Source organism: Eurosta solidaginis, chromosome 5, assembly GCF_040869045.1.
Source record: "Eurosta solidaginis isolate ZX-2024a chromosome 5, ASM4086904v1, whole genome shotgun sequence".
In the NCBI taxonomy this organism is placed as follows: domain Eukaryota; kingdom Metazoa; phylum Arthropoda; class Insecta; order Diptera; family Tephritidae; genus Eurosta; species Eurosta solidaginis.
Genome location: NC_090323.1, coordinates 60,880,113 through 60,893,898, shown reverse-complemented (window position 1 = coordinate 60,893,898; position 13,786 = coordinate 60,880,113). Strand labels below are relative to the sequence as shown.

At 34.6% G+C, this 13,786-nt stretch overlaps 1 protein-coding gene across 3 annotated transcripts in view; it reads right to left on the bottom strand.

The window, feature by feature from the left end:
- Positions 1-1,358: 1,358 nt before the first annotated feature.
- Positions 1,359-13,786, bottom strand: part of MED1 (Mediator complex subunit 1) — an 89,385-nt gene continuing 76,957 nt past the window's right edge. For 2 of the 3 annotated variants that reach the window (XM_067789767.1, XM_067789768.1), the window contains one exon: positions 1,359-4,980. In XM_067789767.1, coding sequence (XP_067645868.1) covers positions 3,793-4,980 — 1,188 coding nt within the window. In that variant the 3' untranslated portion in view covers positions 1,359-3,792. The remainder of the gene's footprint in view (positions 4,981-13,786) is intronic. The other variant, XM_067789769.1, reaches the window with a different exon arrangement.

The following is a 13,786-nucleotide window of genomic DNA, read 5'->3' as shown; positions in this document are numbered from 1 at the left end:
TACAATTTATATAAGAATAAGTACATAATAGGCGTGTTTGGCCAGAAATTCTAGCACAAATTGTACAGCACCAAATTAGCTTTCTTAAAGAAATTACTCTCATAAAGAGCAAAAATTTCAAGTATTCAACGAACAAAAATTAGCAAACATTTGCCTGCGACCTGTGATAACAGCCGTTTGCTTTACACCTTTCGTTTGTGCATACTTTTATTTATTATTAAATCCTTAATTAACTTAGTTCTTAGATTTGCTGACTTATTTTTTAATTCAATCACTCACTTTGCAATCTTGAATTTAAAAAAACTGATGAATATACATACGTATTTGGTGTAAGTAGAATAAATTTCTGAATCTCTTAGGCCGAAATACCTACTTGAACGTACCACTCGTGACATCAAACATGATTTTCGAATTATAAAATATAACATCGTACTAGATAGGTTACAATCCCAGTCGGCTTTTATTCAACACCTCTATCAGCAACACCATAGTTTTTCAGGAGGGCAAAACAAACAGTTTTAAAGTTTTACTAATATGAAGAACCCTAATGAGTGATAAAAAAATCACGTTATGCCTCAACACGACATTTTTGTTTTAAACGCAGTTTATGAGTCATAGAATTTTTTGCTATATTTATGAAAATTATTATTATAAAAAATATTGATATGATTGGAGTTTTTAGCAGAGCAAAGAAATGGTTAGCTTTTTGGATGTAGCGTTGATGTTTAACCAAGCTTTGGCTACAACGCCTTGTAATAGTGGATAATGTGCAGCAGTTCTTTACCGAAGGAGGTCGACACTCAAGCCACAAATAAATAAATACTTGGCGCGATTTACCACTGAAGAGTTTTAGACCGAGCTGGTTTTTCAATTTGCGATTTGCCAAATCGCTGCCGAGGGGCGCCACCGCTTAGATAAACTGTTGAACTATTGAAAGAAGTTTAATGTTGCCTTTTCCAGGACTTGAACCCATAACCTTTGGCTGCGTATGAAGAGAAGGAAGGTGACATCAAGGCAAGTAATTAAAAAAAATTCCCAGCTCTTAGCTCATATAAAAGCTTTTGAAGAACTAATGCGTAAGTTTGGTCATATATGGGGTATTCACATCACCTCATTATCAACTTATGTGCTTAACAATTTGTGGATAGTTCCTGTTATTTTTTTGTTGCGTAAAAATAACACATAAGCATATAAGCTAATAAATAAATAACCATGGCTACGTGAATCCCTTACAGTGAAATTTTGAAAATCTTTTTTTCTCGCCATTCCGACACAAATGTTTACTATGTTAAGAACGAAAAGAAAATTGGCTAACCGCCTCGGTCACCGGTTGTACAGGTCTACAAGTAGGATATGTAGCAGCACGCACATACACAGCCACGCTCACCTGATAAAATGCTTGTTCTTGTTCGTTTTTTTTGTGGATGCTATTTGGCACTGTTGTACTTCTTAGGACCAAACAAAGTTTAGTAGCTGCTATCGAAAACTGCTTAAAATTTTTTTTTCTTATATTACAAAGAAATATACTTATTTACTTTCAAACGAGCACTTAATTACATCTCTCTTTAATAACCATATATTTTGGACAATTTTAATTAACAAATTGTGATACTTTTTTACGGGGACGATTGCTAAAACACGACCAAAACCGTCGGGGGAGGTATTAATAGACGCGTTTTTGCCTCGCTTCCAATAATTCGAATACTTTTTATCTTCGGACTATTGACAACAGGACAAAACGCGTCTATTCATTTTTCTTTCCGCTTTTTTGGACGGGTTATTGCAGTCGACCTCGGTTTCAAACTGTTTTTCGCGGAGAACTTTTGAACGGGTAGAAAAACTTAACTCCCGTGTTTGTATTCTTAATACTGAAATAACTACGCGTCCTCAGATACCCCAATTGAAGACTTTTTTATAATTTTCTGAAGGACCCACATGGGTGCACTTAAAATTTCCTACTAAATTCGTTAAAAGAAGTTTACCATCACAGCAACCCATATCTGATATTCCGATCCCTTTTGTGCTTCCCTGTGTCGCTTTCGACGAAGCAACCCCGGTAATTTTGACACTTCGTTCAGTGTCAAAACTCATGTTCCACGCAGGTTCCACTGGGTTCCACGCTAGTTTGACACTGACCGAAGTGTCAAACTGCAGTGTGTTAGAAAGGGAAAGAAATTGTTTCCCTCTCATACATATCATACTTGTAAACCTGTACAATGAGTTTGATCACTTTATATTTATATCGATATCTAGTGTAATTCTCTAATGCAGTTTTTATTGGAATGTAACCTACAAAAACGGTCTTGGTTAAAATACCTCCGATAAACAAATACTAAAAAACTTTTAAGTATTAAATTTATTTGAAGCATATTACTGAACCGAAAATGAAACGAGGACCTACCTGTGTAGAAAATATATAATAGGTATAATATTGGACACTGCGACATTTTTCTCAATAGAGTCTTGATTAGTAAAAAAGGTGAAAAATATCGTCAATATAGGCAATAGTATTCCGAAGGCGGATAAAAAAAATTGTGTCTGTCAGGAGCTATTTGCAAAATAGTTGAAAATTTGCTTGCCGTTGTAGTTTTGATGATTTTCTTGTATACAGGAAAAACAATTTGTAAAAAGGTGTTTCGGTACGCGTATTTCATTTCGATTCCGAATCGGTGTCGGAGCAACCCAGGTAAATTTTTTATGTGAGCGGCCAAAAACCGCTAGGGAAGATGGTGTTCTGGGCGAAAATTCTGTGCATCCCACACCCAGTTTCGAGGAGGTCCGATGTCATTTTCGGGCTTTCTTGACGGCTCGGTTTTAAAGATGCAATTTTTTTCCGCCTTCGGATTATTGATACTGGGGTCAAAACGCGTCTTTACAAACTCTCCCGATAATTTTGAATGCGTCTTAGTAGTCGACCATTATTCTAGAGTGTTACCGTAGAAAACATTAGTAGCGACAAAATTGTTCTTCTAAACTCAGAGGTAGCATCAGGATGGTAAGGTGGGTGGAAAAGCGCTTGCATTCCCTTGGTGGTTCTAATTGGCATCAGTTATCGAATAGAAGAAATTACTGGCTCTCTTTCTTGGGTTGCTGAAGGGTAAAGCAGAGAATTGGTTCTTTCACGAATTAGGCTGAATTTTATTTTCCTAAGACTCCTAGTATTAAAGTTTTTTAATCGAATTTGGAAGAGTAATTTGGACATGGAAGCAGACTGTTTGTTTTAACATTGCTACGAAGAAGAAAGCTGCCCACGTTTTGCGCATTGAAGAAGGAAGCGAGACCTATTTTTATGAAAAAATTTTCGAAAACCTATTGAACATAAAATGCTCGAATAATAAAAACTGCCAAATCGCCCAGAAGCATGGTCTCTGACAGCTCAACCTCTCTTTAGAGAATTGTAGTTATCTAATGTGGCACAAAAGGTGGCTCTAACGGCAGAGGCCATATTTACTGGGAATGCTTGATTGCGTAAATGTCGTTAAAGATACTTAGAATCATTTTTGATTTTCTGTCAAATAAAGCCGCGATAAGCAATTAAAGGAATTTTAATGCTTACCGGGACTATATGACAGAACACAATGTCACGTGTAAAATAAATTACAGTAAAATACTTAATTATATTTTTAAGATACCCTCCTGAAGACCTAAAAGTTCTGGTGCAGTTTCTGTCTCGCAACTCTTTGCATATAAACGAGTCATATATATATATATATACATATGTGAGACACACCTTGGTTTTAACTTACACAAGCACTTAAAAAACAAAAAAATATTTCGAAACGATTGTAAATGTCATTTACCGGCGAGTCCAGCTGACGTCGCAGTAGTAGTTGAAGCTGAGGTAAATGTCGCCGCCTCGTCCATGACGTCATGATAGTGCTGCTGTTGTTGACAATGGTGATTTGCATATTGCTGTGACGTTTGTTGTTGTTGCGATTGATAATGTGCATTGGAATGCAACGGATCGGGGCTAGTGCTTTGATGATGTTCGTTCCGTATTGACACATTTGAGGTCTTTAACTTTATAAGCTGATTTTGTGCTTGATACTGTTTTTGTAAGGCTTCATTGACTGCGTTGCTGCTAGTGTTTTGATTTAAATCGGACATTAACCCACTGGTTGTGGCAGGTGAGCTTGGTGTTCCATTTGTTATACCTGTCGATGGTGTTGATATCATTGTGGAGTTCGCAGCATGTTGTGATAATTTTGGTATATGAAATTTGCTATTATTTAGACCTTTTATAAAACCTTCCATATTAGCTGCCATTGGGGGTGAGGCATATTGCAGTATTTTCAACATATCAGCTTGAAGATTCACACGTGTGGCGGGTTGAGCTGAAGTTGCGTGGCTAGTATTGTTCGTGCTGGCAGACTTTTTTGATGATTTGCGTGACGAGCCAGCACGGAGTAAATCGCCCAATGAGTTTGTACTATAGCTTTTGGTTAGACCAGTAATGGTTGTAGATGAGCTTGTTGATTTCGTCGATAAGCTCTTCGAAGAATTGGACTTTTGGGAGGTGTGTTTCGTTGTGGTGGTACATTTGGATTTTGCTGAAGCTAATTTCTTTGAAGCCGGTCCGCTATTCACACCTGGTTTGAGACCGGTGTGCTGTTTCTTTGCTGGGGAATTGAAGCTAGTATCACTTCCCCATTTGTAAGATTTCGCTGTTGTTGAAAATGATGTACTAATGATACCGCTCCCTGCAACATCCTCACTACCCCCACTGCAACCTGCAGACTTTCCACCACCGCCTGTTTTATTGATTGTGAGCTTCAAACCCTCTTGACTCGACTTTACCATATACTCAGTGGAAGAGCTGAATTCTTGTTGTATGGTATCAGTACTTTCGCCGTCTCTTGTTACACTACTGTTGCCAATGTCCGGTGACAGAGAGTGCTGCGTTATTTGCAGTTCCGGGTGCGTTTGTGCTATTGTTGCTGTTGTTTGCTCGACTGGCATCGTTGACGCCATCGAACTAACCTGACAAAAGAGTTTCGTATCATATTTGTGTTTGGGTAAATACATACGGAAAGCGCTAGAAATAGGGGGAAGCTTGTGTGGACGCAATATGCACATATGTGTGGAGAGGTAGAATATTAAAGTAGCGTGGATTAAATAAAGAAAATAGAACTAATAAGTGAGTAAAACTTTAGGAGCTCAAAAAAAAGTTTGTATGCACATTAGGGTGGGTCAAATTTATTGTTGAAAAGGTACAGCCAGTCTGAATCTATGGGTTATACTGAGTAATATTGTCCATGGGATCATAGGTCTGAAATGAATTTCGAACCTCCCTAATTTTGTTAGAAAATTTTATATCCCAATCCGAATAGCGGCTCTCACAAATAAAATACATGAAAATAAATTCGGATTCGGATTGGGATATAAAATTTTCTAACAAAATTAGGGAGGCTTGAAATTCATTTCAGACCTATGGTCCCATGGACAATATTACTCAGTATTACACATAGATTCAGAAGCTGGATGTGCACCTGAAGTTTTTTTCCCCGCTTTTTCCCAATACAATTTGACCTGTCCTAATGCACATGCATACATTTGCAGTCGGTTAAAAAACAACTAACTATCTCAGCCTATATATAGAGAACGACCTACGTATCTCAATGTAACTCGACATATCTCAATATAAACGAACTATCTTAGCATTTTTTTTTTTTTTTGAACGGCGCCCCATCTCAAAACTTGGGCCCGTATTTCCATCTTCGGTCAGTGACTGAAAGCGATTTTCACTCAAAACATACTTATGTAACTGTCAAATATTTTCTAGCAGTATTTGTAGCTACTTCACATGCGTCGTTACCCCCTCCACCGTTCAGTTAAAGACGTATGGAATATTTATAGATTAAATAAATAGTTTTTTAGTTGCAGCTCTATTTCGACTGTCAAATCGAAACGCCCTATCTCATTGTTTGAAGAGACCCCTATATCATAGCTTTCATAAGCTCGGTATGTCAGCTCAAAATGTATTAAATCTATGCTCAGATAAGAGAACCTTAAAACAAGCTCTGACTATGGCCATCTCCAACCGATAGATTAGACTTCATACTTAATTCTAAACGCTTACTAAATAACTAGGTTTCCCATATAAATGTTTCCCTTCAGTAATCGGTTATATGAACAAATTTTAGAAATGCAAATTTTTTTTATAGACAAGAAACCACCTTTAGTGTGTCATCTTTAAGTGGAGACACGAAATAACAGAGAAACGTGAAAATTTGACAGCCAATAATCTAGTTACTAGGAACGGGACACATGTGACAGAGTAGATTAACTATGGGGGATTTATTGTAGATTAGTGCATGTGTAAACTTGGTTTAAGACCACTTAAAAAAAAAAACATAAATGTAAGGCGCGATAACCTCCGAAGAGATCTAAGGCCGAGCTTCTCTTCCAATTTGCGTCGTGCTCCTCTTGATTTTTCCCTACAAATTGGCCGGACGGGACCTACATGTTTTATGCCGACTCCGAACGGCATCTGCAAGGCAGATGAGTTTTCACTGAGAGCTTTTCATGGCAGAAATACAATCGGAGCGCTTGCCAGACACTGCCGAGGGGCGACCCCGCTTAGAAAAATTTTCTTCTAATTGAAAAATCTTATTTCTAAAATTTTGATGTTGCTTTGCCCGGGAGTTGAACCCAGGTCATACGGTGTGATAGGCGGAGCACGTTACCATCACACCACGGAGGCCACTTATCTACAATAAATACTCAATAGATGTTATTAGCTGTCAAATTTTTTTTTTATTTCAATTAGGGATGACATGGTACTTTGTCTATGAAAAAAATCGGCATCTTTAACGTTTTTTCATAATTAACGATTGTCGAAGGGAAATATGCTACGGGAAATCTATCTTTTTAATTAAAAATAAGAAGTTTAGTAAGAAATTGGAGATAATCTCGGTAAATGTTAAAAATAGAGTGACGTACGGTTTTCATCAAACAAATATAAGGCGTTTTCGAAACGGTAGCCGGCTGAGGGTAATATTCTTATTAACAGTCGAATTATTTATTGCTTTTTGGAAGAAAATTAGAGCTTAAAAACTTCAAACCTTGATGGATGTACCTTAGATTTTTGGGCCAGGATATGACTAGCTAATTTTAACCTAGTTCTTAAATGGATTGCCAATATCTATACTACAGTTAAAGTTGACTTGAGTATAACCCTGCCACTTGTGCCACTTAAGCTGAGTAGCAAAATTTTATGTTATCGAACAAAGTGGCATGGTTAAACTCTAGAGTTTTAACTCTGGAGTTTAAACTTGCACTGAAAAATCGGACAAAAGGCGAAGTCGGGGAAATCCCTTAGACTAGCTTAAAAAGATGTATGGATAAGGAGCTATTAGCATTTTACTATATTAATATTAGAATGCGTTTCAGTTAAAATAATGGAAGGAAAAAGAAAATAAAAATAAATAAAGTAGTAATTAAGAAAATCCAACTACAGATGTTAGAATGATTTTTGCTTCTTTTTTATTGTTTAATCTCTTGTGTACATTTTTTGTTTAGTTATCCCATCCCAGTGGTTTATTGTACAAAGCCAATAGCAATATACTCGATTGATCGGAATTAAAGCAACTATTTTACATTGTTTATTAAAAATAAAATTAAACAAATTATTAGTTTAAACTAAAACCTAACTATAATATTAGAATGAAATAAGAATTAAATATCTTAACAATTAAGCTAGACTAATTTCAGGCGAGACCGAAAATAAGATACCCAGTGGTGAGCCAGTGATGGTAGATAAACTCTGTGAAATTACCCACCGAAATTAAAGAAAATGCCCTAATTTCCCACATCTATTATATAAAAGAAAGCCGTTCGGCCTGCGCTTACCCGGAATAAAAAAAATAGCCCTAAAGGAGTTCATAATTTTGTGTATTTTACATTGGAACCGTTGCTATAGCAAATATGTATGAGCTACTAATCGTGAGCAACTTTTTTCATATTAATATTTTTCTTTGCACTTTTTGTTTTGTTTTGACAGTAGATGATTTGCTTTTCAATATTAAAAAAATAAATTTAGATCTGTGACATTGCATTTTTGCATTGATGTACCAAATTTATGGCCGTGTTTTTTGTTAGTGTACTGTAAAAAATATGTTACAAAAGTTTGCAATGCAAAGAAGCTATGCCATTTGCACAGTCTTGTACTCCCTTACTTTTTAATTATTTTAACTTATGCAACGCAAACAAAGATATTATAAAAGAAAGTCATTAAAGTTTGCAACTTTCGACAAAAAGTTGTCTTTGTCATAATGCCTGAGTCAACCATATTTAACCATATCTATTGGCATCAGTTAAAAACTATGATAATTTATTAAAAAAGAAGAAAATACAAAAAATTAATAACATATTGCACAATTAAAATTCACTTGGTCAAAACGTATCCAAAACAAACAAAAAAATCTAAAAAGTTATTAAATTTACCAACTCAAATATTTATAGGTCATGTATATGGCGAAAAACCAAAAGGCAATTGGTTGGCTATGGTATGGTTACCAGGGCGTTGTGGTATGGCACCATTGATCAATTACATTGATTTTCATAAGGTTGGTTGGATCAGCTGTTTTATATGGATATGGCAAGTTTTCCAGGCACAGCTGTAAGTGACTCTTTCGGTTATGACGGGAAGCCACAGAATTAATAAATAAAAAAGTTCATGAAAAATTTTAAGAAAAGTGGCGTTATAGAAGAGTTGTGAGTTAAAAACCTTACGGTTACAAAACTGAATCCGTTATAAAAACCAAAACCCTACGACGACTGCATAAATTTAAAAAATTCAACGAAAATGGAACAACTGGCTCAACTAAATGCACATGTGGCCACATTGGTCTACAGGATCCAGTAACAGGAAGGAATAGATAAGCTGGAGCAACAAAACGCTACACAAGAAGAAGCTTTATATGATTAATTGAAACTAAACATCACCGGTCCTAAGGACATCAACCTTAAATTTTTCAAATCACTACCCAAAATTTGATGAGGATAAGGTACAGTAGAGATCATTGAGATCACAAGTCTGGACTTTGAAGCTATAAAGAGCTTCTAAAACCATCCGAAATATAAAAACGCTTTGGGAATCATAAGATCGAAAATCACAGGACCAGCTGCAAATATACTTAGGGAGACACAACACCAAATTTAATTTTAATCAATTGTAAATGGATTGGACTACACATATGTGGCCCAACAACCACTTAATTATTGAGCACTCGAACACAGCACTCAGCTCTTTATACCGATAACTATCGTAGTTTGTAAGCAAATTTCACTTCTCTATATTTCTTTCAAAATAAAAGCAAGTACAAAATAACTTGTGTGTGTGTCATTAATAAAAGGTTATCCAGCTCTGCTGAAGTAATCCTAAACATTTGCAACATATACATATGTCCTTCTCGATAAAAGGAAGGAAACCGCGTTGAAAATTCCAAAGTGAGGTGTCTAAGACACTTAATTTAGCGTAAGCGAAAATTAAGCATACGCTTACCAGGAGGCGGCAAGAACGTTTATACTTGGATTACACTCGAATTATACCAGCGGCACATTGTACAGCCATAACCCAGGAAATTTGGAATCAGCGTACACGACAGCCTGTACCATTTCTCATGATAACATGAACGAGGAATTTGAGACGCAGTCCAGACTCCAAAATCATATTAGATATTATCAACAGAACCAAAATCGAAACACCTATTTACAACCGCATAGAGAAGGGAGACAGTAGTAGCCGAACATAAGGATGCAGAGAAACCACTACCAAGCAAGGAGCTTTTACCGACAACACCAATCCGCAACTATTCCTAGGCAACATATACAGACAACTATATCCCAAACCATATATATATAAGAGAGATAGGGTATCAAGTTACAATAACGCGACTGCTCCGCAAGATAGGAAACTCCAGAGAATTCATCAGATAAATAGGTAAGATCTAGAGCCAGTATAAAATTAAAAAAAAACAATATGAAACAGACAGTATGTATTTAGGCGAGCATAGGGCTGCCGCGCTTACAAACAAAAGGCGACATAACCGGCACGCTCGTTAGTTTATTAATCGACACTTTTTCCATAAAAAATTTTTTTATAAATAAAAATTGTAATATAGAAAAAACCAATTAACATGAAACCATTGTATAGGTCTGAGTAATTGCGCCTTCAAAATCAATTTATGTACGTCGGGCATCAAATTCTACTCGAATTAACAAATACAATCAAATGATGACGATGTCACAGAAACTAGTACTTCAAAGAAAAATAATGAAATGATACAAAAACTTGAATATCAAAGAAATATGCTTTAAGAACTAAAGAAGAAATAAAGAGGGAATACTCAGAAATATTTTTGCGAACCTTAGAAAGATATTATAAATCACTTGAACAAAAATATAAAGAATATCCCTCCGATAGATTGTGGGGTCTGGTCAGACGAGAAGGCTTTATTTTTGTGAATAACTTTACTACCCACCCGATCATGAAAAGCTTTAGTGACTTTTTAAGTTTAGAGGCGGTGTTTACAATAATTCCAAAATCGATATTTTTTCTTTTTATTTTATCTGTTTTTTTGTACCAAAGTTGATTATGTCACCTTTTAGCGTTGTCGTCTGGCTAGACGAACATAGCCTATAAGACCTCATAGTTCGTATTCGTTTAAAAATTTATCAATAAAAATTCAAACTTATTTCTGGGGAGTCACAGGTGCGACGAGTTTCTTCAAAATTTTAGTAAAAATTCAAGTATTTGTGGATTTTATTTTATCTTTTTTTTTTGTACCAAATTTGATTATATCACTTATTGGCGTTGTCGTCTGGCTAGACGAACATATTTTTAAGCCTAGAAAACCTCATAGATCGAATTCATTTCAAAATATATCAATAAAAATTCAAACTTATCACAGTGTGCAACGAGTTTTCTTCAAAATTTAAATAAAAATTAAAATATTTGTGGATAAAGTTCCAAGTGTAAAATTTCGTCTGATCATACGAGAACGCTACGATGTGTTGAATTGATTCACCGCTAATCGGAGGGATATTCATTCACAAGCAAAGATATGCGACACATAATGGATGAATGTGAGAGCGAAATGTACTACATAAAAATATCAGTTTCAGCACATACAATAGAAAAAAATCGCGAAAAAAAGAATAGTACCATTCATATCTTAACAGTTTCAAAATTTTTATGTAAAAAGAAATCTTATATTATTTTGACAGCGGCTAATGATACAACAATTTCTACATATGGTAAAAAACTTTCGAATATTAACTTAGGGTTAAGGCGTGAATTTCAATTTACGATTTTGATAGCCGATATCGCGAAACCAATCATAGGAGTCGATTTTTTGTCTAAATATGGTCTACTAATCGATATAAGAAACAAACATTTGGTTGGTTGACCCATTGACGAGCCTTTCAGTCAATACCATTGTTTTTGTAATGTTCCTCTTCCATAAATTTTTTCAGTAGATAATAAATATACGAAATTATTAAAATCTTTTCCATCCTTGATTTCTGATCCAGATTATTCAAAGCCAGTCATACATACTACGGTCCATAGACTTATTACTGAAGGAAACCTTCCTTTTTCTAATCCCAGGCGCTGAGATCCGATTAAATTCAATGTGGCCAAAACCGAATTTGATTTTTTTAAGAACTGGGATTTGTAGACCATCAAATTCATCCGTTGCATCCCCTCTTCATTTAGTACCCTAAAAAGAAGATAATAATTGGCGTCCTTGTGGCGATTTTCGTAGACTTAATATAGATGAGGAAAGCTTCACTCCCCTAACTAAAATTAACACCACAATTAGAGATAGGGACCTCGAGGTCAATCGTAAGATCACCAAATATAGATATAGTACAGTGGCAGGTAGGGCATCGGTCTTTGAAAAAAGACGTCAAATACGCCGGATATACCTTTTAAAACGAAAAATAACAATAATAATAGAGCTGAATCTCAGTCAATTGTAGAGAAACCAGAATACCTAGAAAATAACGTTACAGAACTTGAACGTATCCTTTCGCATATTTTCAAGCTTCTACAAGAAAAAGGTGTGGGTGCTCGACTAGAGGACACCATTGGAAAAATTTTTGACTTATCAAAAAGTCTTGAAATTAGTACCATAAAACATGATGCAGTCCTGATCAGTCAGCCTTGTTCTACTCAATCTCCGTCAGTATGAGGATATTACAATATAATATTTAATCGTTGAAAAACAATATAAACTCAATTAAATTCTATCTTAATGACAATAAAACAGATATTGCATGCTTCAGTGAAATTTTCGCGTCTAATGAACCACAACATCGTAAAATAATTATAACATTTTAGGAAAGAATAGAGAAAATGGCTATGGTGGAGTTGGCATTGCACCCTCAAAGTCCATCATTACATTTATTTCTGATTTTGACATTATCATAGTCAGAACCACTAATCTGAGACCGAATTTACTCATCCGCCTTACATACTTTCCTCCTTCAATTCTGGCATTTAGATGATGGTTCACCAACTTACAATAGTGATACTGCTGCAAGCAATGGTTCTGTCCTTGATCTTTCTTTCATCAATTGCATAAGACAATTTAATTGAAGAATTGCCACATCAGAATTGGTGGTAGTCATTGTAGGGTTATTTATGTACTTGTAATAAACATACTTTGTTATATTTTAAAGTTTTTATTATAAGATCGTTTATTGTTTATTATCAAAAACTGAAAATATTGTCAGTTAATAAAATATCTTTTTTAATAAAAGTTTGATAAAATAAATATTCAAATTAATAAAATAATAAATAAAATTTTTTAAATATATAATTTTATTTTAAACTATATTGGCGGTAGGGTTACTTATGTACTTTAATAAACATACTTTGTTATATTTTAAAGTTTTTATTATTAGATTGTTTATTATCAAAAAATCAAAAAAATATTGTCAGTTAATAAAATATCTTTTATAATAAAAGTTTGATAAAATAAATATTCAAACTAATAAAATAATAAATAAAATTTTTAAATATATAGTTTTATTTTAAACTATAATCATCACCTGCCAATTATAATTGAAGATGGTTCAATTACAAAAAAAATGAATTCCTCTCACAGAGAAAACTCATAGAAAATTTGAAGACAGTCAACTTCGAACCTTGCCTTGATGATATTCAAAGCAAGTTTAACGATGAAATTACAGCAGATACCTTTAAAATTTATTAAAAAAGGAAACCGAAAGCAGGATTTAGAAAAACATACAGATTTCTTAGGATATCGTATAAAATATGTAATAATCAACCCTCCCCAGAAAATTTCCACCTTTGGCTAACATCAAAACTGAATGGAAGCCCAAAATTAAGCAAGCAAAAAAATCTAATTTCGGTCATAAGATTATCAGCCTTAATGAAAACTCAACTATTAAAAAGACATGGAGATTTGTGAAATCCCTGAGAGGTGATTTTAAACAAGCAAGCCAGATCCGTTGATGTAATGATAACGACAAGGATCCTCTTCAATTCATTGCTCATCAGGTACCTCAGTATTCGAACTCTATCCCAATTAATGAGTTTATAAATCCGCATAATGAGCTTCTAATTAGTTTTGTTGAACTATACAATATTATTCACAGCAAAAACAATAACTCAGCAGCTGGTGCTGATAAAATAACATATAGTATGATTTAAAATATACCAGATACTTCCTTAAATAACATTCATACCATGCTCAACAACTATTTCTTATCAAATCAGATACCTGATGAATGGCACGCAATTAAAATTGTCCCC